Source organism: Papio anubis, chromosome 7, assembly GCF_008728515.1.
Source record: "Papio anubis isolate 15944 chromosome 7, Panubis1.0, whole genome shotgun sequence".
Classification (NCBI taxonomy): Eukaryota; Metazoa; Chordata; class Mammalia; order Primates; family Cercopithecidae; genus Papio; species Papio anubis.
The window spans coordinates 112,696,298-112,722,210 of record NC_044982.1 but is presented as its reverse complement, the minus strand read 5'-3'; the positions used below and the strand labels follow the sequence as shown (position 1 = coordinate 112,722,210).

Genomic DNA, 25,913 nt, shown 5'->3' with positions numbered 1-25,913 from the left:
GGCTAGGCTGGGTGTGGTGGCTCATGTCTACAATAGCAGCACTGTGGGAAGTAGAGGTGGGTGAATTGCCTGAGCTCAGGAGTTCGAGACTAGCCTGGGCAACATGGCGAAACCCCGTCTCTACAAAAATTACAAAAATTAACCGGGCTTGGTGGCGTGTGCCTATAGTCTCAGCTACTCTGGAGCCTGAGGTGGGAGAATCACTTGAGCCCAGGAAGTCGAGGCTACCCTGAGCTATGATTGTACTACTGTACTCCAGCCTGGGTGGCAGAGCCAGACCCTGTCTCAAAAACAAAAAAAGAAAAAGGACAAGAAAAAAAGAAAGAGTGAGGCTAATACCTTCTTTATAGGGTTTTGTTTTTTGGGGTTTTTTTTAGACCTAATCTTGCTGTGTCACCCAGGCTGGGGTGCAGTGGTGTGATCTCGGTTCACTGCAACCTCTGTATCCTGGGTTCAAGCAATTCTCATGCCTCCCTCCCAAGTAGCTAGGAGTACAGGTGTATACTACCACGCCCAGCTAATTTTTGTATTTTTGGTAGAGACAGGGTTTTGCCACATTGGCGAAGGCTGGTCTCGAACTCCTGGTCTCAAGCAATCTGCCCACCTTGGCCTCCCAAAGTGTTGGGATTATGGGCGAGAGCCACTGCGCCTGGCCTCTCACAGGGTTTAGGTGAGAAATGTGTGGGGTTGTATGTTTTATTAGTTATCTATTGCTGTGTAACAAATTATCCCTCAAATTTAGCAGCTTGAAACATTTATTATCATACACAGTTTGTGAGGGTCAGGATTCATGGAGTGGCCTAGCTGGGTAATTCTGGCTCTCATGAGGTTGCATTGAAAACATTGGCCAGGGCTGTGGTCTCTGAGGACTCGAGTGAGACAGGAGGTCTCATTCCAAGCTCACTCATGTGGCTGTGGCAGGAGGCTTTAATTCTTTACATGGACCTCTCCATACGGCTTCTTTCAGAGATAAAGACAGAAAGGGGGTGGGGAATGAGGAGACCAGGATAAAGCTGCAGTCTTTCTTTTCTTTCTCTCTCTTTCCTTCCTCCCTTCCCTTCCCCTTCCCTTCCCCCTTCCCCTTCCCTTCCTTCCCTTCCCCTTCCCTTCCCCTTCCCCTTCCCCTTCCCTTCCCTTCCCCTTCCTTCCCTTCCTTCCTTCTTTTCTTTCTTTCATTTAGAGTCTTGCTGTATGTCACCCAGGCAAAGTCCCAGGCTGGAGTACAGATCTGGGCTGTAACTCCTGCCTCCCGGGTTCACACCATTCTCCTGCCTCAGCCTCCCAAGCAGCTAGGGACCACAGGCACGCCTGCCACCGCCCAGCTAATTTTGTATTTTTTAGTAGAGACGGGGTTTCACTGTGTTAGCTAGGATGGTCTCAGTCTCTGACCTCGTGATCCGCCAGCCTCGGCCTCCCAAAGTGCTGGGATTACAGGCGCGGGCAGCTGTGCCTGTGCAAAGCTGCAGTCTTTATTAACCTCAACCGGTGGATTGCAGTGGGCGCTTGCGGTGACACCTGTGGTCCCAGCTGGGAGGCTGGGGGGTGGATCTGTTTCAAGGAGCTCCGAGACTGGCCGACCCGTCTCCTGAAAATAAAATCCTCGAGATGTGTTGATGTGCACCTGGTTTTCAGCTACTTGGGAGCCTGAGGAGGGTGGGAGACCACTTAGACTAGAGATCAGGCTGCAGTGAACCCTGTCGCCTGCACTGCACTCCAGCCTGGACAACAGAGCGAGATTGTGTCTCAAAAAAATAAAATTTAATTTAAAAAGGAGTCCTTCATAAAGATGGCAATAATAGATAGTACGGACTACTGTGGGGCAGGGAGGGCGGGACGGAAGGGTTGAACAACTGTTGAGTACTGTGCTCACTACCTGGGTGATGGGATCGGTTGTACCCCAAACCTCAGCATCAAGTAATATACCCATGTAACAAAACTGCACATGTACCTACCCCAAATCTAAAATAAAAGTTGAATAACAAAAGGAGTCCTTGCTAATTTAAGGTACCGACATAATCCAAGTAATTAACACTTGGGAAAGTAGGGGATTCCCCTGCCCTGCAAAATGTGACAATTACAAGTTGGTGGACTCTACAGTTCACAGTTTAGAAGCTGAAAACTTACCTTAAGCATCCCAACTGGAATGAAGACAGCCATTATAATCATCTGTGAGAAAAAGATATACTAAGTAAATTGAAGGTATCCACAATTGTGCATGGGTGGTTTTATTTTCCAAAACTGTTCTTTCAGACATTAGCTGCATCCATGGGTATACTAAAAAATAAGCTTTTAAATTCCCAGGCTCTTTATCTCTGTGTGAAAGCAGCTATTTGACAATGACTCATACACTTTGTTAATTTTATGGATGTTTAATATAATCTACATATAGACATGTATGTACTATAAAAAGGGTGACCTCAAGTTTAAAATATTTTGTAATGTAGTCTGACTTCTCCTGGTTTGTCCCAATTAGTGAGACTTGACTTTATTGATATTTCACTTGTACTAAAATATTCATATTTCAGGCTCTTAGAGGAGACATGTATGATTCATGGGATTAATGGCAAAGGAATTTGCCTACATTATCAAATTAGTCTTGCATCTCGCTAGCCTTCATAATGCTGAAGTGAAGCTTCGGATTTATATACAAATATTGAAGTATTATTCTGAGCTTAATAAAACATGCATATCTTTCCAATATACCCAGGGATGGAAATGGACACCAGAACTTTCTCTGATGCTGAGGCATCTGCAGGTGCCCAAGAGACACTAAGTGAAGTCTCAGTGGATGTCTGTCTTTCCCTCTAATGCCCTTGGATGGCTTTTTTTCCAGGGCACCTGAAGACTTTATGGTTCAGTAGCTCAGGGTCGAACTTGCTCGCCTCTGCTAGTTCTGTGGAGAGATAGGAGGGGAGATTGATACCATCCCTGGCTTCTGGCCTCACAGATTGTCCCAGACCCTCCTCTTCCATGAGGCAGGAGAGGGATTTATGTCTCTTGTTCGAGGCTATGTTCTCAGTGCTTAGAAAAGAGATTTCAGGCTGGGCGCGGTGGCTCACACCTGTAATCCCAGCACTTGGGAGGCCAAGGCAGGTGGATCACTTGAGGCCAAGAGTTCAAAACCAGCCTGGCCAACATGGCGAAAACCCATCTTTTGTATTTTGTAAAAATACAAAAATTGGCCGGGCATGGTGGCTCACGCCTGTAATCCCAGCACTTTGGGAGGCCGAGGCGGGTGGATCACGAGGTCAGGAGATCGAGACCATCCTGGCTAACACGGTGAAACCCCATCTCTACCAAAAATACAAAAAATTACCCGGGTATGGTGGCAGGAGCCTGTAATCCCAAAGCACGAGGGCTGAGGCAGAATAGTGTGGAACTGTAGGCGGAGCCGTGGCAGCCGAAGACGCTGGCTCACGCCTGGCTCTGCCCCTGCCCTAAACTATAAAATTAGCCATGAGAGATGTACTAGCAGTCCCAGGCAGCCACCCGAGACTGGGGCATAAGAATTCCTTGCATTCTGAGGTGGAGGCTAATATCATGCTACTGCACCCAGCCTGGTGATCAAGGAGACCCTGTCTCAAAAAAAAAAAGAAAGAAAAGCTTCAGTGTAGAATCCCGTGGTTAAATGTTTGTGTATATTATTCATAAGTACTTCCATAGGATAATTTCTAGCCAAAGGTTTGCTGGGTCAAAGAGATTAGAGTTTTAAGGCTTTGGCAAATTTTTCCATACTGCTTTTCAGAATGTTGTATCATTTGACACTCCTTGTAACAAGCTATGAAAGGGGCAATTTTCCCAGAGTCTACCAACATTGGGAATTTTCAGGTTTGGGGTTTAAAAAAAAATCCTTGCCAGTGTGAGAGACTGAAAATGGCAGTTCACGATGCTTTAATTTGCTTTCCTTTGATTATTATGTGGTGAACACACCCCGAAGTGACCCCCAATGTCACATCTTTGGGTAATACCCCCACGGGAATGTCTATGACTTGTTTAGAAACAAGTTTGTGGTAATTGTTATGCAGCATAGATAATTAATATAACTAACGAAACTACAGGTTTTTATGTGTAATCGATCATATTTTTTCTTCTTTCTAGCCCATTTTTCCATTAGTATTAGCATTCATCACTTTCCTATTGATATTTGAGTTCTTAACACATTAAGGCTTGTAAGGGTATCAACCCCTTTGTCATAAATAATAAACAGCCATTGCATTTTTGTTGTTGTTGTTTTTGAGACAGAGTCTCTGTCACCCAGGCTGGAGTTTAGTGGTGTGATCTCAGCTCATTGTACCTCTGCCTCCCAGGCTCAGGCTAACCTCCTGCCTCAGCTTCCCAAGTAGCTGGGACTACAGGTGTGTGCCACCATGCCAGGCTAATTTTTGTGGTGGCTAATTTTTGTATTTTTTTAAGAGATGGGGTTTTTCCGTGTTGCCCAGGCTGGTCTTGAACCCCTGGACTCAAGTGATCCACCCATCTCGGCCTTGTAAAGTGCTGGGATTACAGGTGTGAGCCACCATGCCTGACCAGCCATTGCATTTTTTTTTTTTTCTGAGACGGAATCTTGCTCTGTTGCCCAGGCCGAGTGCAGTGGCATGATCTCAGCTCACTGCAACCTCCGCCTCCAGGGTTCAAGCAATTCTTCTGTTTCAGCCTCCAGAGTAGCTGTGATTAAAGGTGTGCACCACAACGCCCAGCTAATTTTTGTATTTTTAGTAGAGACAGGGTTTCACCATGTTGGTCAGGCTGGTCTCAAACTCCTGACCTCAAGTGATCCACCTGCCTCAGCCTCCCAAAATGCTGGGATTAGAGGCATGAGCCACTGCACCTGGCTGCAGAGAACTTGAACATTTATTAGCACCTACTGGTAGAGGTGCTAATAAATGCTGACTGGTCTAAGCCAATAAGATAATCCCAATTCTCTGCCAGTGATGGTTCAGAAATGGCACATCTAAGCCAATTTGGGCTAATGGAACAGAAAAGAGGTTTCCTGGGGGATTCTGAAAAGAAGCCAGCTTCTCCAAGGGAGCATATGGTCCTGGGTATTTTGGCAGCCGTTTTGTGACCACAAGAACTATCCTTAAAATGAGACTACATCTGTGGACAGTAGAGCAGAAAAATAAAAAGGACCTGTTGACATCACTGAGTCACTGAGTCATTCATTCATCTTTGGGGTCTGCCCTACCTCTGTGCTAATTGTTTGAGCCAACTCATTCCTGGTTAATGCCACTTTTTTTTTCTTTTTTCTTTTTCTTTTTTTTTTTTTTTTGGAGGCAGAGTCTCACTCTGTCATCCAGGCTGGAGTGCAGTGGTGCCATCTCAGCTCACTGCAACCTCTGCCTCCCAGGTTCAAGCAATTCTCCTGACTCTGCCTCCCGAGTGGTTGGGACCACAGGCATGTACCAGCATGCCCTGCTAATTTTTTTTTTTTTTTTTTTTTTTAAGTAAAGGCAGGGTTTTGCATGTTGGCCAGGCTTGTCTCGCACTCCTGGCCTTAAGTGATCCACCTGTCTTGGCCACCCAAAGTTCTGGGATTACAGGCGTGAGTCACTGCTCCAGCCTAATGCCACTTTTAGCAGGGCTTTCTTTTAGCCAAAAGCCCTCTGCTGGTATGTGAGGACCGAATGAGATAAATGCAGTCCCAGCCAGCACCCAGCACATAGCAGTTGCTTAGTAAATGACAGCACCTTCCCTTACCCTCCACTCTAACCCAGGGTCCTCCCTGTGTCCACAGCATGCCTGCATTCCTGCCTTTTCTCCCAGCACTCTCCCTCCTCCTACACAGGCCACATTTGAAGCCTTCTCACCTTTTAAGACCCAACTCCAACTCCAAGTCCTTCAGGAAGCTTGTCTAGTTCATGCGGAATTCTCCCCACTTACTGCCTTATGTGGTTGCCTGTGCTTTCCTGAATCTGGGTCTTCTCAGTCAGAGTGAAACTCCTTGAGGGCCAGGACCATTCTTCATGCAGCAGTTGGCCTCCTTTCCTGGGCCTCGCTCAACCTCTTGACTCTTGTAATGTTTGGTCAGTATTTGGTGATGGACCTATAAGCCATTAATCTTTTCTCCCTCTTGATTTTTATAAGCTGTGGGTGCCGGCATTTAGCTGAATAAGATTCACTCCTCCAACGGCAAGAGGAGCATTATTACTTTGTTCTGAAGGTCTTTACAAGTATAAGGCATGTCTAAAGCTGCTATAAATAATTTATATTGTCTATAACTCAAGCTGATCAAAATAGACCTCATCACAGTGATGCGGCAAAATCTGGTACAAGCTGCTTTTCTCCTGCCTCCAAACCAATTACACATTCGGAGCAGATGAAAATCTGACTGGATTCCCTCTTGAATCGGATTAATGCCCCGTCTACAATCACATAAATCACAATCTGTCCATGATTAGACATCGGATAATCCCATTGGACAAGAGGTGACAACCCAGATTCTATTATCTCATTTATTATCTATTTTTGGAATTTACCAGTAACTCTAACCTCCAGGAGCTGTTTCCCAGTGAAAGAGGATCTGCTGGAGATTCTTTTGAGAAATGGTTGCTTGAGGACTTTGGTTAGAGCTGTTGCAAGGTGATGAATACACAAACTAGAACAAGAATGATTGGTCCTCGTTATAAGAAAAAAACCACACATACATTTAGCTTAAGAGTACATGTTGGAGAGAATAAATGGCATCCTTAAAAGCCTTTAAAAGGACAATAACTTTATGACGAGATAATCTCATGTTTGAGAATAAGGTGTTTTTCATTTGTTTTAATATCATAAAGGCAAGCATCTCTGATTGATAAAGGGGATGTAACCAGCCCGCAAAGTCTGCAAAACCTAAATCCACACACATCTGTGCAGGACAGAGGAGCTTATTACAATCTTCAGTTTTCCTACTGCAAAAATTTGTATCTAGAAATACTGCTAAAGAGAAATGCAAGGTGCACATGGGTCATGACAGTTCTGATGCCATGCTCATGGTTACTGACTCGCGGGTGCTGGAGCATTGAAGCACAATGAAAAACCTAAAGTAACTCCCACTCTGGGATGATACAATTCACAAAGCAGGATTGTTCCCTGGAATCTTTCTAACTGGATCTCAACCCAGATGTATTTTTCAATATATTTAACAACATCTGTAAGCTACAAGTGAGGGGTATTCTTTTCCACCATCCTCTGGATTACAAACAGAAATTCTTCCCTTCACCCCATGTCAATAGTTTGAGATTAATTTATCACCCATTCACACCCTCCCCTAAACCAGGCTTCGCCCTGTCCTGCCCCTTTCTGGGGAGGAGAGGGGAGCCACTCATCAAGTCAACATGCACGCTATCCTCCTGGGTCCCGTCTCCTTCTGGCCCTCCTGACGCATGTCCTTGTTGCTTGTCTTGCTTGTCACATCTAAGTGTTCCTCTTTCCATGGCATAGCTGTGTTTGTACCATTTCCCCACTTAAATCTCTTCAGCCAGGCAAGGGGAGGTTTCCCCTTTTCCAAGAGAATCACCTCCAAGCTCCTCCCACTTGAGCTTCTCATGCTCACCCAAACATCTTTTGCGCCTGCTGCTTCCTCCCTGACAGTCCCGCCATGTGGGCCTGCCTTGGGTGGCTATGGGTTCTCCCAGTGTCCATGACTCTGCTTGTGCCACTGCCCATAGTCACCCCTGGCTCCAGCCTCTCCTAGCTGCCCACATTTCCCCCCAAAAGCACTTGACTCACACACTGCCTTCTTCTGTCTGCCAGACCATTCCCTCTTCCTAGGAGCTTCCTGCTCCTTTCATGTCTGGAAGACTCCAGCTCATCCTCAATGGCTTGGAAGAGACACCAGAGGCTCCTCACCCTGCTCTGTGCACTGCCTACACTTTGTGTCCTGTGGTAGCTCCAGGTCATGGCTCTACTGCAGCCTCTTCTCAGTACTGACCTGCACCTTCCTGCCTTCTCTTTCCCGTCTCTACTACTGCCTGTCTCAGTGAAGGGCACTCGTCCATCCAGGGCCTCAGCTGCAAACCTGTCCCATTTGGCAAGAGGCTGGCCTCTCTGCAAAAAAGGCACCCAGTCCTGCTTCAGGGAATCCATTCCCTTTGGAGCTCATTCTGTCCCTCTTTCCTTCCCTTTCTTTCTCATTTTGCCCAGGACCTGGATCTCGGCAAGAGGAAAAGTACTTCTAGAAGAAAGCAGAGCACTAGAAGGTTAAGACCCATGGTTGGGAATGCCAGTGCATTTGGCCAAACTGCTCAGAACCACACCCAAGTCACACTAGCCAGCCTGGGTTCCCCCTTCTGGAAAGATGAGGAAAATGCAGCTTTCCCCCAAAGTCACTGGGCACAGCTCCTTCCCATGGCCTCATCCCCTCCTAAGATCTGGGCTTGGGAGGGTATCCCTGGGCTACCCTCAGAATGTGATTTGGAAAGAAATGACAGTCTCCATATATATATATATATAAGTATAAAAATATATATAAAAAATATATAAAAAAATATATATATATATTTTGAGACGGAGATTCTCTCTGTCACCCAGGCTGTAGTGAAATGGTGCTATTTCGGCTCACTGCAACCTCCACCTCCTGAGTTTAATCAATTCTCCTGCCTGAGCCTCCCGAGTAGCTAGGATTACAGGTGTGCATCACCACACCTGGCTAATTGTTTGTATTTTAGTAGAGATGGGGTTTCACCATGTTGCCCAGGCTGGTCTCGAACTCCTGAACTCAGGCAATCCACCCACCTTGGCCTCCCAAAGTGCTGGGATTACAGGAGTGAGCCACTGCACCCAGCTCCATATATATATATATTTAAAGGGTTAATTTTTCTCCTCCTTGTGTAATGACCCCATGTGGTCTTTTTATCTCCTCCCCACTGGCTACTCCCCATTGATACCCTCAGGACAAGAGTAGTATAGATTATGGGTTGGTTTGTTTTAATACGGAATCACCTTGGCATACATGCATGATAACCCAGGTGACAAACAAAACTATTCCCATCTGGACACACTCAAGTGCCACAGGTTCATAACCAGTCTCATGGACAGCTGTGGGGTGTGGGATTGAGTCTCATGGATGGCTGTGGGGTGTGGGTTTGAGTCTCATGGATGGCTGTAGGGTGTGGGATTCAGTCTCAGTCACAGTCCCATCTCTTTCCTAGTTGTGTTAACTTGTGAAGGTTATTGGTTTATTTATTTCTCAGCAGCTGAAAGATGATATTAGGACCTGCCTCAGAGGCAGGGCCAACTTCACAGAAACCCTGTATATGGAGGGGCAGGACACACTTGGTTTGATGCTCTGCCATTGCTGTCTTGAATTTTTATTTTTATTTTTTTGAGACAGAGTCTGTCTCTGTCCGAGGCTGGAGTTCAGTGGCGCTATCTTGGGTCACTGCAACTTCTGCCTCCCGGGTTCAAGTGATTCATGCCTTAGCTTCCCGAGTAGCTGGCACTACAGGCCTGTGCCACCATACCTGGCTAAATTTTGTATTTTTAGTGGAGACAGGGTTTCGCCATGTTGGCCAAGCTGGTCTCAAACTCCTCACCTCAAGTGATCCACCTGCCTCGGCCTCCCAAAGTGCTGAGATTACAGGCGTGAGCCACCACCCCAGCCATTGAAATTCTTAATAATTTTTTAAACAAAGTGTTGTGAATTTTTATCTTGCAATGGGATCTGCAAATTACGTGGCCATTCCTGTTCAGGAGATTGGTGGGCACTTTAATGAGACCTCATACTGCTGCTTAGCCCAGAGCCCCAGCTACAACACGTGCTCAGTAACTTCGGGAAGAGAGAAGGGGGCTCAGGAAGGAGGGAGAGGGGCCCAGCAGTGCCTATGGGTACCTGTTTGCTCAAAGGGAATCTGGGGCTGGGGAGGCAGGCAAGGCTGGGGAGAAAGCATAGGTCTTGGATGTCAAGAAGCCTGAAGCCTGACCTTGACTTGCCAAGTTTCCTCCCTGCCCCCAGGCCTTAGTTGCTTCTTTGAAACATGGTGCTCCGTCCCCATCCCAAGAGCAAGTTCTCAGACACCTGTGGTGGGTGAAGATGTGGATGCTGAGGCTGTCTCTTGCCTGCTGTATTCAACGTCTCCAACTACCTTTGGAGAAAAGTAAAAGCCTTTGGGAGTGGGGCAGAAGGAGAATGGAGGGGGATGGAGACTGGAGCAAGAGGAGAAGCCTGGACCAGTGACTTAAGCTGGGCAGCAAGGTCTCAGCCCTGGACAGCAGAAGTTCATCCACAGGGACTCCAGCAGGAAGAGGTCTGGCCTGGGTCAGGGGACCTGGCTTCTGGCTCCATCTCCATCACATGCTGGGTAACAGGTCACCAGGCCTCATTTTCCTTTCTGAGTGAGGACTGACAGTGAGGACTGATGCTCCCACACTAGCAACAGCCTCCTCTGTGTTGGCTGGATATTGTGCATGGGGCTGTGCCTTTGTGAGTGATGTGGTAGAGGTTTTGGGGAGAAAAAATCAGGGAGACTTCTCTGTGCTTCTGAACTCTCCCCAGTACAGGCTAGTTTTATGGGATCAAGCATAGCTATGGAGCTCAAGCTGCTATTCCTGATAAGGAGAAAGTGCTCTAAGACCCAGGATACAAGGCACCCAGGTCTCCTGCGTGCCAGCCTGGGATGTGGAGAGCATGTGGCCCCTCCATACCTGAGAAGGGAGCAGCCAGGAGGCAGAGAACCAGGGCAGAGCCACATCCATGTTGCCTATGGCCGTGCCCAGCAGGTGCAGGTATTTTCTTCTCTCATCTCAGTGCTGGTCTCCCAGGGGTGGCTGTGACCAGAAGTCACACATGGAGTGATTTTGAAATGGATCTCTGGTTTTACAGCTCCAGAGATGTGAAATGGGTGAATGGTGGAGCTACACTCATGTGGCTCTTCAATGGCACAGTGAAAAAAGCAAGCGAGATGGAGCCAGACAGCCTGGGTTCAATGCCAGATCTGATTTAATCTGTGACCTGAGGCAGTAACTTCCCCTCTCTGAGCCTCAGTTTCCTTGAGGATTGGAGGGGCCCAGTACTACCCACAACATGACATTACTTTTAAGACCTAACAGGCTAACAACAAGGGCTTTGCACATGGTGGCCCTGAACAAATATTTGTTTTGACCTGGCTTCCCAGCATCCCAGAAGAGGCAACCCTCTCCAAACGCCACCTCCCTAGTGGAGTCTCAAAGGACAGGGTTTTCTGAACGGGAAGGAAGAGTTTCTCTGGGCAGTAGAGGGTTAACAGCTGGGCCTACGATTCCTGCCTGGAGCTGCCCCCTCCCCGCCAGCTGTCTGAACCCCTGAATTATAGATTTGTTTGCTCCTGGCCTGGCGAGCAAGACCTAGTAGGTACTGGGAGCCAGGCCTACTTCAAGGTCACCTGAGGGTAGGGCCACTGGGCCAGATGCACCTCCTCGCTCTACATGCAGACACACAAACACCAAGAGTCCCCTCCCAGTTCTGACTGCGCACCCACATTCACAGATATAACCTGTACACAAAGTCTATGCACAGACTACACATCTCCAAACCCCATCTACACAGCAGACACACACGGAGCAAGCACACATCGAAATACACAAAGAAATCATCAGATGACACACCCTGAGACATACTTAGAACTCTCCTCCCCACCCAGACACATGCAGGCAGGATGGGCAGAGGCTCCCGACATAAGGATACAGCCACAATCATAATTGTCATAATTAACACATATAGAGTACTTACTCTGTGCTAGGTGTTGCTCTAAGCCCTTTCCAGAGGACAGTTTATTTAATTCTTACAAAATAGAGATAGCTACAATTATTATACCTCCATTTTACAGATGAGGAAACTGAGGGAAGGAGAATTAAAATAAGATGCCCGAGGTCACACAGGTGGCCTGGCACAGCCTCAGGCACAGATACCCACCCCCTCACTCTTGTCCCCCATTTACATAAACACATTCCTTCAAACGCAGCATCCCCCAACCCCTGACCTGCCCGCACACACTCAGGGTGAGTGCTCTTTGGGGGACTGTTGACTGAAGAAGCAAGAAATGGCCTATTGGCCGAGGGGTGGTAAGCTGTAACAAGAGCCGGACTGGTGGCCGGGCGCGGTGGCTCACGCCTGTAAATCCCAGCACTTTGGGAAGCCGAGGCGGGCGGATCACGAGGTCAGGAGTTCGAGACCAGTCTGACCAACATGGCGAAACCCGGTTTCTCCTAAAAATACAAAAATTAGCCGGGCGCGGTGGCGCTCGCCTGTAATCTCAGCTATTCAGGAGGCTGAGAAAGGAGAATCGCTTGAACCCGGGAGGCGGAGGTTGCAGTGAGCTGAAATCGCACCGTTACACTCCAGTCTGGGCGACAGAGCGAGACTCTGTCGCAACAAGAAAAAAAAAAAAAAAAAAAAAAAAGAGCCGGACCGGTGAGAAGACTAGACCTTCTAAAGGTAGAGGCGGAGGTCAAAAGCCTGACACTACTGTACGGGACTTAAAGCGCTCGGCCCAGCGCGGGGCCGGTGAGGAACGTTCACCGTGGACCATGGTCAAATAATGTTAGCGTGCACTCGGGGCCTCGCCCTGGCCCTCTGCAAAGCCTGGGCCTGCGATCTTGGCTACACCCGTTTCGAGGCCAACCAACGTCACGCTCTTAGTAGAACGGCTGTAGCGACTGCGCCCTCAGGCCCACAAGCCCGAAGGTCTGGGCCAGGGTCTGGAATGGCGGTGGAGACACTTTATCCGCAGGCGTTTCACCTCGCGCCCCACCCAGGCGCACACCAAGTTCTTGGTACTCCTTTTACTGGAAAAACAAGAACAGACACCATGGTTGGATAAATGTTATTTGTAATTAATGGGCCGGTCTTTGAACCCTTTCAAACAAAACCCACAGCGATTTCTTTGAAAGAAAGAATGCCTGGACTCTGCTCGGAACTCTCAGATTTTCTCAGGACCAACGAGCCGCCGCCTCGCAGATAGCACTGTAAATTACCCAGCGTCTCACGTTCGTTTCTGACTATTTGCATTGCAGTGGGTTTGTGAAATGAAGCACAAGAGTTTAGAAAAATCTTTTATTTTGGAAATGGGACGCGCAATCGACCCCAGCAGTGTTCCTAGAAGGAGCTATGCCATTTGGGTGGGGGAAAAATGAGGGGGCGGGGGAGTCCATGTTACATTTAAAACAACAACAAATTAAAAGCAAAACAAAACAACAACAAAAAAAGGAGGTGGTGGAGGAGGAGGTGGTGGTGGAGGAGAGAGAGGAGGGGCAGCAGCAGCGGCAGCAGCAGCAAGGATGGAGTCAGTACCCGTCCCAGTCCCAGGTGAGCGCATTTGGATCTGGGTTCTGGCTCAACCCACTTAATGCCCCAATCGGAAGTTTTCTACAGGTTGTGCGGACAGGAAAGTTTAAATAGAGTTTATCAGAAGCCAGGTGGTCATTCTCTACCCTCTCTCTCTAGCTTGGACCCAAAGAACAAAGGCACATGAGAGGAGAAAGGTGACCAGCTGGACGATGACGGTCACGTCCAATTAGACCCTCTTGTCTTCGGCTCTCTTGTCTTGAGAGTGGGTTTAATTTTTTTTTTTTTAATTTATATAAGAAGGAGCTCTTAAAGGAGAGCCACCTCCACCCTCAGGTATCCATCACTCAGCTCCAGCGCGCCTGGGAAAACCGCCCCGAAAGTCCAAGAGGAAGCTCAGAGTTGTAACGGCCGCGGAGACAGCTAGGCGGTGACGCAAGGTCCAGTCCAGATTGCCAGACCCGGGGCGGGAGAGAGGATCCTTGTAGGTTTCGGAGGTGGGGGGGCTGCACTCCATTGTTCATTCCGGGCCAATCAGGGTTGGCCCACTTCCTCCCAGCCAATCTCCCTTCACCCCCAGCCTCCCACCCAACCCACCCCGCCCATCAGCCCCCGGTCCCCATCACCTCCCCCGCATCCCCGGCAGTTCTGGGGAAGCTTCGTGACGCCACAGGTCCCGCCCCCAGCTCCGGCCCGGGGCGAGTGCGTGTTGACGTCATGCTGCGTGCGGGCCGGTGCGGAATCGCTCCCTCAACTCCGCGGGGCAGTAGGAGTTAGTTAGCAAAGAGCCGAGGCCGAACGCGCGACCCTCGTCCTTCTGCCCCTGGCCGCACACTTGGCGCACATCTCTTTTTCTGCATGGTGGATATTATTTTTCATTATCCTTTTCTGGGTGCTATGGGTGATCATTCCAAGAGTAAGTCTTTCTGTGTGTGTGTGGGGTGGGGTGTGTGTGTGTGCTTAATATGCAAAATTTCTAATGCAAAAAAATGTTTAGTGGATTCTACAAGTGGCTTCTGTTTGTCAGGATAGTTTAAGAGAGGAAAAACGAATGCATATCTCCTGCAGGACTGCTTATCTTTGGGAATCCTGTTGTTTTATTTTTATAAGTAAACACTGTTTCTCAAGCCGGCTGGGATGACTTCGGGCTGCGAAATCTGCTTCTGTTTTGCGCAAAGGCAATTAGGTTTGATTTAGGGATGTGGGCCTTTTTTTTTTTTTTTGGTGGTTGTTTGCCTTTCGGTGTTTCAAAGCTAGGAAGCTTTCTCTCGCTTGCTCTGGGATATTTAAACTAAGAAATGTCCGAGAGGATGAGCCGGGACTGCCGAAAGACGATGTGTCTGTGTTGGGATAGGAGGCAGCCGCTGTGAGTGGGAGTGTGTGAGCGGAAATGCCGGGACAGCACCGTTAGGTGTTGATGTCCAGGCTACCGCAGTGCCTGTGTATTTACTCTCTTCTTAGTTTCGTGTTAGCGTTTAGTTTCAAGACACGTCGACAAAACGACTGTGATTAATGAATGTACTAGCGAAATATTTGGGGGTAGGGGACAGAAGGAACCTTAAGCAATCCAGAAGATACTGGTTTTTCGTTTCCAATGCTCTGGACCTTTAGAGAGCTCATCACTTTTCCTTATGGTCGCAAGTCTTGAAAGAAAGCGAGAGAGCGAGCGGGTTGGGTTGGGGCTGGAGTGGCCGAGGCCGGCCGGAATCCGGGCAGTCAGGCCTGACGCGGCCCCGCGCCCTTCCCCGGCAGAGAAGCCCGGGACGGCCATGTGCGTGGGCTGCGGGAGTCAGATCCACGACCAGTTTATCCTGCGGGTGTCGCCCGACCTCGAGTGGCACGCCGCCTGCCTCAAGTGCGCCGAGTGCAGCCAGTACCTGGACGAGACGTGCACGTGCTTCGTGAGAGACGGGAAGACCTACTGCAAGCGGGACTATGTGAGGTGAGGCCGGCGGGAACGCGGGCTGGGCCACCGCGCGCCGGGGCTGGGGATGGCGGCCTGCCCGCGCGCCCCGGCCCTGCCCGGTGAGAAGGCCATCCTCATCCCGCATAGGTGCCGCAGCGCGCCCCCGGGCCCGGGAATGCCCGCAGGCGGGTCACCGCAGTCCCCTGGTGGGCCACAAACTGTCCTGGGCGCGCGCCGGGGCCGGTAGCAGCCGGGGAGATGAGGGCGGCCGCAGGCCCAGCGCTGACACCGCTGCGCCTTGGGCCCGCAGGCTGTTCGGCATCAAGTGCGCCAAGTGCCAGGTGGGCTTCAGCAGCAGCGACCTGGTGATGAGGGCGCGGGACAGCGTGTATCACATCGAGTGCTTCCGCTGCTCCGTGTGCAGCCGCCAGCTGCTGCCTGGGGACGAGTTCTCGCTGCGGGAGCACGAGCTGCTCTGCCGCGCAGACCACGGCCTCCTGCTTGAGCGCGCCGCTGCAGGCAGCCCGCGCAGCCCCGGCCCGCTCCCCGGCTCCCGCGGCCTGCATCTGCCAGGTAAGCGCGGGGCCTGCGCCGGGGTGAGCGGGGTGTGCTTGCGTGCTTGTGTCCCTAACGAGAAGTTGTCAGTTGTGTGTGGTTGGGTCTGCCGGGATAGTGTTTTTCTGTATTAGTGCGGAACTGTGTGCTGGGAACAAGGTTGTGTGTGTTCTCGTGTGCCCGGGAGAAACTGCGCGTGCATATGAGTGAGCACGGGGAATTGTGCAGAATCGTGTTCTCCATGACCAGGAACATGCAGGGCACAGTGCTAGGAGCAGAATAGTGGATGACAACAGGGAATATGAAGTGGTGTCCGTCTTGGGGCTTTTATTAGGAATTTCTTGGAGGAATATGTGTTATTGTCAGAGGGGAAGGTTTGCTCAGGGGTATTTGTGTAAGTAACGCAGCTCCCAACTGGGAGCTGGGCAGGGGCTTGGTCAGCCAGGAGCCAAGAACCCAACAAAGAGGGGTTTTTGCCGTCTTGTTTTAAGGCCCAGTTTGATGAACAATTTAGCCAGGTTCTTCTGGGGAAGGGGGAGTGTTATCAATGCATATTGGACTCTCACTGGAATATTCTGGGTCCTAATCAGTAGCTGCCCAGAGATGGGGTCTGAGTGTATAATGGGCAGGTAGGGCTGAACAGAAACAGCGGTGCCTCCGCCCCAAGCAGGGCAGTTTCCCCCAGGTAGCCATAGGCCTGCAGCACAGATCTGCAGACCAGGCTGGGCCTCTCCGGTGCTGTGTGGCCTTGCCCCACTCCTCCCCTCTCTGGATCTCCACTTCCTCCCTATAGAAAGAGGAAATTGGGCTGGATGGGCTATTTATAAATATTTGTCCAGATCTAGAAATGCGTAGAGGGGAACATAAACCTAAATGGTGCAGTATAGATCCAAGGTGTGTAGGTCGGGAATGTAGAATGGAGATGTGAAATGGGAGGAAGCGGGTATTCAGTGCACCCCCATCTGGGATCTCGGAGAGGCTCCCCTTTGTTTGTTTCGGGCTTCAGGCTGCAGGCTCTGGAATCAGTCACTGTTTCCCCGGGATGGAGAGAACCTGGGGCCAAGCGAGGAGAGTGCCAGCGGCTGCTCACCAGCGTGGTGGGTGGGAGGCCACTGGGCTGGGGAACCTGGAGCCTTGAGGAAGGAGACCGGGGCGGAAGCCCAAGGGCCGGCAGGAAGGAACTGTTGCAGGCCCTGGAGGCCCGTCCATAACCCTGGATGAGTCTTCTACACATGTACCCTTCTACACATGTGCCTTGTCCAAATGGGCTCTGAAGGAGGGAAGGGCCCTCGTAGGCCCCCAGGATATGCGCACCTCCCACCCAGTCCCCTGAGCAGCACCTCGCCCCCGGTCCACGTCGTTCCCTTTCCCTCTCCAGAGTCCTGGGCGAGCCTCTTTCCTCTTCCTCTGAAACTCCGACTTCTTCCGGAGGGCTTCGCTCGTTCCGAGGGTCCTGTGACTGGAAGAGGCACATCCCTGAGCGGCCACTCACTCCCCGCAGCGGCCTGTCGCCGAGCTCCCTCGCCCTGCTTGAGCTCGGGAGAGATCGCTGCGGGGCAGTCCGGCCCGGGAGCGAGAGAAAGAACGAAAATGCACAGCTCTCTCCGCGTAAGGCGAACAGATGGAGAGGAAGACGAACAATTAAACGAAATAAACAAAATAAAACAGAAACGAAATCGGGCCCCGGGGGGCTCGGCCGCCCTGAGGTTGGGCTCCGGGCGGGTGGGTGGCGGCCCCTCGCTAACCTCTGGCCCCACCCTGTCCTGGCAGATGCTGGGTCGGGCCGGCAGCCCGCGTTGCGCCCGCACGTGCACAAGCAGACGGAGAAGACGACCCGCGTGCGGACTGTGCTGAACGAGAAGCAGCTGCACACTCTGCGGACCTGCTACGCCGCCAACCCGCGGCCCGACGCTCTCATGAAGGAGCAGCTGGTGGAGATGACCGGCCTGAGCCCGCGGGTCATCCGCGTCTGGTTCCAGAACAAGCGCTGCAAGGACAAGAAGAAATCCATTCTCATGAAGCAGCTGCAGCAGCAGCAGCACAGCGACAAGACGGTGAGCGGCCGCGGGGCCGAAGGCTCGAGTTGGGTGGGGCCTGCGCTTCCGCCGCGGTATCTGTGTGCCCTTTTCTGGGCGAGCCCTGGGAGATCCAGGGAGAACGGGGCGCTCCAGATGGTGTATGTCTGTACCTTCAGAGCTAGGCTTCCCTTGGATTTGGGGCTTCCTATTTTGTCTGGGATCGGGGTTTCTCCTTGCCCCAGGTGCAGCCCCGCGTTGCGGGTCCCGGGCGCTGCGCGGAGCCCGGGGCCGCATGGCTGTGCGCAGCGCCCGCCAGTCGGGCTGGTTGGTTGTGTCCCTCTGTCCGCAGCTGCAGAAGGGTGGGAGTGCAGGCCTTGCCTTTCCTCACCGGGTGGTTGGCTCCCAGCACCGAGGCTGACCTATCGTGGCAAGTTTGCAGCCCCCGCAGATCCCCAGTGGAGAAAGGGCTCTTCCGATGCGGTCGAGTGTGCACCTCCCCGCAAAGTAATGCAGACCCTAAATCACTCAGGGCCTGGAGCTCCAGTCTCAAAGGTGGCACAAAAGGCCAGACCTAACTCGAGCACCCAAGGCCTTCTGCTTGCCCCACAGAGCCTTCAGGGACTGACCGGGACGCCCCTGGTGGCGGGCAGCCCCATCCGCCATGAGAACGCTGTGCAGGGCAGCGCAGTGGAGGTGCAGACGTACCAGCCGCCGTGGAAGGCGCTCAGCGAATTTGCCCTCCAGAGCGACCTGGACCAACCCGCCTTCCAGCAGCTGGTGAGGCCCTGCCCTACCCGCCCCGACCTCGGTACTCTGCGGGTTGGGGATTTAGCCACTTAGCCTGGCAGAGAGGGGAGGGGGTAGCCTTGGGTTGAGGGGCTGGGGACAGCCCTAGGCGGTGGGGGAGGGGGAACAGTGGCTGGCTCTGAAACCTCACCTCGGCCCATTACGCACCCTAAACCAGGTCTCCCTGGATTAAAGTGCGCACAAGAGAGGTCGCAGAATTAACCAACCCGCTCCCCCCGCCCTAATCCCGCCCTGCGTGCGCCTGGGGACCTGGCCTCCTCCTCCGCTGGGCTTGCTCTCAGCCGGCGACCGGTCCCCAAGGGACATTCCCCGACTCGGAGCACGCGGCCTTGGAGCACCAGCTCGGGTGCCTCTTCACCTGCCTCTTCTCGGTGTTTCCGCTGCCCCAGGTCTCCTTCTCCGAGTCCGGCTCCCTTGGCAACTCCTCCGGCAGCGACGTGACCTCCCTGTCCTCGCAGCTCCCGGACACCCCCAACAGTATGGTGCCGAGTCCCGTGGAGACGTGAGGGGGACCCCTCCCTGCCAGCCCGCGGACCTCGCATGCTCCCTGCATGAGACACCCATGCTCAGGCCATTCCAGTTCCGAAAGCTCTCTCGCCTTCGTGATTATTCTATTGTTATTTATGAGAGAGGACCGAGAGAAACGGTCTGGACAGCCCAAGGTGCCAGGATGCAACCTCCTTTCACCAGACGGCAGACCCCTGCTCCAAGGACTCTTTACTTTTTAAAAACCAGAATTTGGGATTTACCAGAGTTAGCTCTGCCCTCTTCTCTCCGCGTGGCCGCCGCTCTGTCCCTCCACGCCCCACCTGTATCCCCACCTCGGCCGGCCCCGAGCTCGCCCACGTGGACCCCCGCCCTGCCCCCGCTCCGCGCTCCCTGGCGTCTTCGCCTGGGCTCTAGCGGGGAAGAGGAAGGGGATAACTCAGAGGAACAGACACTCAAACTCCCAAAGCGCATGATTGCTGGGAAACAGTAGAAACCAGACTGGCCTTGAAAGTGTTTTAAGTTATTCCACGGAGGACAGAGTGTGTGAGCCTTTGCCGAACAAACAAACGTAAGTTATTGTTATTTATTGTGAGAACAGCCAGTTCATAATGGGACTCGTATTTTGATCTTAATAAAAAATAATAACCCGGTGTGACGCCGCTCCCGTGTGCTGTTGGCGCGGCAGGAGTGCCGGAGGAGGCAAGTCCACAGGTCTGGCTGGCGTCGGCTGCCGGGGCTCCGCGTGCTGCGGGCGGGGCGGGCCGGGTGGGGATTGGGCGCGGCCGAGGGGTGGGCTGGGCGCATGCGCGCTGAGGCCCTCGCAGAAGCAGGCATGCCCCACTGGCGACCCCTGGGCAACTGGCGGCGGAGACCCGCGGGCAGGAGGCGGGACTCATTTAGGCGGGAAACCTGCAGCGCTCGTGGCAGCTGAGCGGCGGACTCCGGCCTAGGGTCATGCCGGCAAGGGCGTGCCCCGCTCCTGGAACCGGCCTTGGCATGGCGCCTGCCGAGCTCCTAGCCCCACTCTCGTTCGGCGCTGCCGGCCCTCCCGGCGCTTCCTTCTCCGGCGGTCCGCGGCTCTGGGTGAGGCTCGAAGCCCCGCGCGCTGCCTCTGGCCCTGCGGCCCAGCAGCAAGGCCGACCTCGGCCAGACCGGGCGGCCGTGACGGGCCTTGCTGCGCTCTGTTCCCGGAGTGGATGCGCGACGTGATCAATCCGCGGCATTTATTAATTCCCCAGTCTAGACAGAGGCGGGGCCGGGCGGCGGCTGCTTATCTGCGTTTGGCATCACCTGCAAGCGATACACCGAGGGGCCGCAACGAGCCCCCGCTAGGAGGGCGGCTGCCGGGAAAATAAGTCCACCCAGAACCAGTCTGGCGTGTCCTTGGTTTATTTTCTTTCCAGACCGAAGTGGAGGGGGTCGGGGGTGGCCCGGGTGGGAGGGGGGCTGGGAATGGCCCCTGGATATGCCGTGCCCAGGTCACTTGGTGTGACATTTCAAACCCCTGCTACTTGTTTTCTTGAAAACCGGCTTTAGTGATCGCAGGAAATAACCGAGAGATACTGAATCTCCAGTAGGCCCCCGGGCAAGCGCGCACACACAAAAGCAAAAAACCCAAAAAGAAAGAAAGAAGAAGAAGAAGAAAAAAACTCATGGAGGCTCAGGTTTTACTCTTCACAGATATTTAACCCTTTGGCAGCCTGGGACAGTTCTTTTCCAAGACCAGCCTTCACCGCTGTTGTAAGAACCTCTGGCGTTGAGTTGCCGTTTCCTGGTCCCCGAGTTAAGGGACCCACAAGCGTATCCTTTGTCCAAGGTTGTTTTTAAAGTGGGCAACGCCCTCACTGGGTAGGGGATGGTTGCCATTTTAGCTTAGGTAGAGGCTGGCAAGGAAAACGTGTCAGGGGGGCCAGGTAGTCTTTAGAGAAGTAGGTGCCTTCTGTTAACCATGGCTACTTGGATGGCCAGAAGCCACTGTGGGTTTTTCAGCAGCGCTTTTGGCAGAATTCCTTCACACTCCCACCACCCCACTTCCAGATGATAGAAGGCTTGCTGGCAATTACTGAAAGAAAATGGGAGGAGGTGGGAAAATGGAGCTGCATTTATATTTTACTTCCTGAATGTCAAGGTGACGCTAGCACAAATATTAAAGGGGACATTCCCCTTCTTTGGGATATAGGAAATGGTGCTGCAAACTTAGAGATAAGGCAAGAGATACGCAGAGTTAATGAGGACCAGCTTTACCTCTCAAGTGCCCAGAAATGGCTTTAATAATCAGGTCTGGGTTCTTTGAGGCTTCCTTCCTTTAACTTAGACCATTCCTTCCCAAACAAATACAGATTTCTTTTACCTTCTGGCTGGCCATTAGACAGGGGGCTAAAACTTCCACTAAATCTCACTTTCAGAAACTTCTGATTTATCCAGAATATTTGGGTTTTCTTATTTTTTATTAAAAAGGAAATAACAGGTTATTGAATAAAGAATTTCATTAATGGTTAGCTCTGAATTTTTGCTTTTGATAGATTGCAGTGTTTTAACGCTATGAATGGAACCGTCTAACAGTTATCTCTTTCCTCATCATCCATGAATCAAAAATCGAATTTCTCTTTTTGATATTTATATGATTGTGTCTTTTTTGAATACTGGGAAGTTACTTAGATAAAAGTGGTTATTGTGTGTTAAGATTCCTGCATCTCTCTGTATCACTGTATAAAACATTACAAGCTTTTCTCTCCCATAGTTGCTACCCACCTAAAGGGGTGCATCGTTTTCTCTCTGGGTTTCCAGGGAAAGGGTTCAACTCTGAAGCCTTATTACAATGGTCCCTAGTGAGGTGTCACATCTACGCTTGGTTAGTTACGTTAATAAATATCAGTTTTACTGGTTTCCAGGTCATCTTTAAACATCTTCTGTAATACAGTAGGGATTTCCCCGTAAATTAAATTACCTGTAACAATTACAAGTGTTGTATTTTATGCTTACTGAACTTTTAACATGAGATACCCAGTTGTGTAGTAAAAACTCAATTCAATAAAAGAGGCCATAGGTGGAAAGTGGGAGTTATTTAGCTAGATTCATAGAATATGATTTTCTCAGAAGACTTAACTATTAATTTGGATAGCTCTATGCAATTGAGGCAGGAAAGGGATTCCCAGACATGGAAAGTTTATGGCTGTAAGTTTTTACACAAAATTTAATACATATTGAAAGACTGCATAATTCTGGGAAATTCAGTCCCTGTGGCAGTATTCCCAACAAACTTTAATATTTAATGGATTGTGGAACAGAAATCAGGCTTTATGTTTTGAATGTGGAATAACAAAGCTCAATTTTGTCAGCTGCAAATACAGCGTTTAAATGGATATTGTCTAAGATCGTTCTCTAGAAAATTTGAGGTTCTACCTCTTCTGCCTAGGGGAGGACATAGATGGCCACACATTTAGTTAACTGTGCTTTCTCATGGGTGTTCACCAAAGAGAGCAAGAGAATTAGCCAAATAGCAGCATGCTAGAGAGAGAAACAATGGATGAGTATCTGCAGAGAAGCTCCCAGTGGAGTGGTGATAAAAGCAGGAAATTCAGAGTTTATTAAGCTGATGCGGGAAAGATTAGAGGCTTTTAAATCGGGGTCTGATGGATGTAAAAGTAAACTTTCTTGAAAATACTGGGATTCAGTGCAGTTATGAGGATTGAGTGGCCAAGTACAGACTGGCACCTTGTTGATGGAGACTGTGCATGAAAGATGCAGATGAATAGAGCTAGGTTGAGAGTAGTAATGAGAGCAAGGGCACAACCAGGAAATACTCCATTGGGATCCAGATGTGGAGTTGGGTGGGGAGCGGCTCAATGTATAAAGCACATTCGGGGCCCCAGCAACAATCCTGCCAGAGAGGCGGGAGTGCGAGGTGAATCCAGCCATCTGCCTCGGTGCCTCCTGGTCCAGAAGGTCAGAGCTAGCGGGCAGTGGGTCAAGGCGTGAGCCCAGGGGCCGGCAGGAGCTCAGGAAGGCCGGTTCCCCGTTGGGAAAGAGCGTGTTTAAGGCGTGGTTTGAGAGTAGCCAACTGGAGACCCCCGGGTTCGGGCGTGGGGGGAGGGAGCAGGGACGAGGAAGTGGAAGAATAGGGGATTGTGAGGAGTAATTTCTTCCCAGATTATCGAGACTCAAGACTTCCCAGAGCGTGGCAAAGAGCCCTGGAAGAAATAACCCAGGAAGGCCGCGGTTGGACCGAGGCTTCCCGGGGCCAGGTTCAGGGTTCGAGGTGCCAGCCGCGCGACTGCTGGAGTCTGGAGGGCGGGAGAGTGGCCGGGCCCAAAGCTGCGGCTCTGACGTCCAGTTGCGCGTCTGGGGCTGCGTGTTCCGCAGAGCTCCGGGGGAAGGGAGCGGCTGCCGCTGCGGGGAATTGGCTTGGGCAACGCCGCTGAGCGTTCGAACGTCGCTGCCCCCGGGCCTCGGCAGCCTCTCCTACCTGACTCAAATTCTGGGCTGTAAAGCCGGGGCGAAGTTGTCGCTTTCACACCGAACACACCCAGTCGCACCGTCAACTTCACAGGCTGGGCCCAGCAGAGGCCTTTCGCCTCCGCCCAGCGGTCTCCGCTGCGGCCCCTCAGCCTCGGAAGAACCGGGGGGCGGCCCTCGCCCCGGGAGAAAGCAACCTGTGGCGGCACTGTGTCCTCGCAAGCTGCAACGAGACGCGGCTGCGCTCACCTGGGCGTTGCGCTCCTTCGAGCCCCGGAGAGTTTAGAAGCCGGAAAAGCCCAGGGAGCTGGAGCTTAAATTGTCCGGGCCGGGCCAGGGCGCCCGAAAGCAGCGAACTCGAGACTCCCAGGAACCGCGTGCGCCGGGAGGCACCGGGGCGCTCCCGGGCTGGAGCCGCGCAGGCTCCCGGCTGGGTGGGGCCTGGGTTTGCTTCTCACTCCTCCTCCTCTCCGGGACGAGGGGGCAATGAGACCGTTCAATTAAATGTTTAATTGCGAATTCTGGTATGCTTTCTGGGAGGTTAGTCACAGCTGTCTCAATTATTTATGGCTTCTGGCAAATTTCCGACCAGATAAGTATATTCTATTGTGAAGCGTCTTGCAGGAAATCTTATAAATACTTGATGATTCTTTTTAGCTGCAAGGATGCTGCGTCCACGCCTCGAGAGCGCGGGGCCAGCGAGCTTTGGGAACTCCTGTTCCAGGTGTGGAAGGAGCCTGCGGCCGACACCTGCCTCATTCCCCGGGGTCGCTCGCTGGGCCCGCGACAGCCCCCGCCCGGGAGGAGCATTGGGGGCGCCAGGGGCCACCCCTCGGCCTCGCAGGCGCGGAGCTCAGCCCGGCCCTGCGGCTCCGGGAGTTGCTGAGCACCCGCGGCCGGCGGCTGGAGTCCTGGGTCCCGCTCCCCGGTGCCCGGCGGCGGAGTCGCCACGCGAGGCGGGAGGGGTGGCCCTAGAGCCCGTCCCTCTGGCTTGGAGCTGCCGGTCCCCGCCCTCGAGCCGGAGCGCGGCGCTGGAGACCCGCGGAGTGGGGTATTGGCTGGGCTGAGCCCCGGAGACGCCAGGGTCCCGCGGCGGCTGGGGCGCCGATCGCATAGGGAGGAGCTCGCTTTTTTTTTTTTTTTTTTTTTAAACCAGACCTTTTAATTTTCTGTTTTCAAAGAAGTAAAATATAGCAAATATGTAACCCGGCAGCTCTGTGAGGCTCCAAATAAGAAGGGTCCAGAACACTAGGTGGGTAAGTTTGATTTTGAAAAACATAAAACTTCTGTATTTTCCAGTCCCTCCCCGCTCCGTAGTCTCCGAGTCGAATACATTTTCACATCTTTTTTTCCCAACCGGATCTTTTTTCTTGGTAATGTTTGATCATTATCTGACAGAAATTACTACTGATGTCACTCAGTGAACGGCTTAGCACTGACCGTGAGCTTAAGGTGGAGAAACGATGAGAACAAGACATGAAAAGGTCAACATCTCCAGGCAGACACTGAGAAGTGAACAGGAGTTGTGTGAAACTCATTCAGAACCATTTCGACCTTTTGTGTGACTTTTACTTCAGCGTTGCTTCATTTCACAACCATGAGAGAAAATACTCTAGGGTGATTCACTAGGACACATCTTTTTTATTACTAATTTTTACTTAGGAGAATAATTTCAGCTTGGCAATGCCAAGAGAGGTTCTCAGGCAGACCAATGAATACAATGCCCTAAGTTGATTTCAAATAGTCCCCAAAACATATTATGTAGTGAGAATGTAAAAGTGTTGCAAATCTCTTTACCGTAGACCTTTAAAAGTTAAATTTAGAGCAGGTAAACTTTAATTAAGTCTTTATTTAAGATACTTCAAGGGGTGGAGTTAACATTTTTCTTTCAGATTCATATTTCCTTAACATGAAAAGTCAACAATAAAAACAGAATAAGTTATTTTATTACAAGAACAAAACAGACTTGCTAATTTTATGTCTACTTTCACCAATATTACAAATGCAAAGTATATATTATCATAAGATGAAAGTTATCAAACTCTAAGATATTTTGCATAAATGAAATACACTCAACTTGCAAAATTAGCAAGTAGAACATTCAAGTATCTACAGTCATTATAAATAGTGTAAAGTACATGCCATATCTACAGTGTGGGGAGAGTATAAACATGTGAAAATGAGTTCTTAAGGAACAATTAGAATGTTTGTTTCAACAATTTAAAATATTAACAAGGGTACTCAAATACAGAATCAACCAAAACATTTATTTTTTCTCTTTCTTCAAGAAAAACTGTCGAGCTTCTTCCCAGGCCTGCTGAGGAAATCTGTTAGCCAGCTCAAGATAGTCTTGGGAACCAAGGCATTTCCCTGAGGGGGAAAAAAAGAGAAAAAAGTGAAATAAAAGAGGGTTAAATTCTTTGAAGATTCATAAATTAAACTT

The 25,913-nt window shown here is 51.1% G+C and overlaps 2 protein-coding genes and 1 long non-coding RNA gene across 25 annotated transcripts in view; 1 reads left to right on the top strand and 2 right to left on the bottom strand.

Moving 5' to 3' along the window:
- Positions 1-941: 941 nt before the first annotated feature.
- LOC103885954 lies at positions 942-13,788 on the bottom strand. The gene is made up of 4 exons (XR_649309.4): positions 12,476-13,788; positions 6,490-6,595; positions 2,125-2,166; positions 942-960 (listed from the first exon to the last, which is right to left on the bottom strand). It is a non-coding gene; the product is annotated as an uncharacterized LOC103885954 (long non-coding RNA).
- A 125-nt stretch (positions 13,789-13,913) lies between these two features.
- On the top strand, positions 13,914-19,665 carry ISL2 (ISL LIM homeobox 2). 5 transcript variants are annotated; one of them, XM_031668459.1, is made up of 6 exons: positions 13,914-14,156; positions 14,993-15,182; positions 15,457-15,719; positions 17,472-17,755; positions 18,329-18,496; positions 18,916-19,665. In XM_031668459.1, exons 1-6 carry the CDS (start codon positions 14,099-14,101, stop codon positions 19,030-19,032), a joined length of 1,080 nt encoding a protein of 359 aa, XP_031524319.1. In that variant the 5' UTR covers positions 13,914-14,098; the 3' UTR covers positions 19,033-19,665. The 5 variants fall into 5 exon arrangements, with proteins under 5 accessions (XP_031524319.1, XP_031524317.1, XP_031524316.1 ...); XM_031668457.1 differs by having other exon boundaries at positions 13,914-14,101; positions 17,472-18,496; XM_031668456.1 differs by having other exon boundaries at positions 17,472-18,496.
- A 5,634-nt stretch (positions 19,666-25,299) lies between these two features.
- Positions 25,300-25,913, bottom strand: part of SCAPER (S-phase cyclin A associated protein in the ER) — a 553,621-nt gene continuing 553,007 nt past the window's right edge. For all 19 annotated transcript variants that reach the window (XM_017960807.3, XM_021940762.2, XM_017960810.3 and 16 more), the window contains one exon: positions 25,300-25,840. In XM_017960807.3, coding sequence (XP_017816296.1) covers positions 25,754-25,840 — 87 coding nt within the window. In that variant the 3' untranslated portion in view covers positions 25,300-25,753. The remainder of the gene's footprint in view (positions 25,841-25,913) is intronic.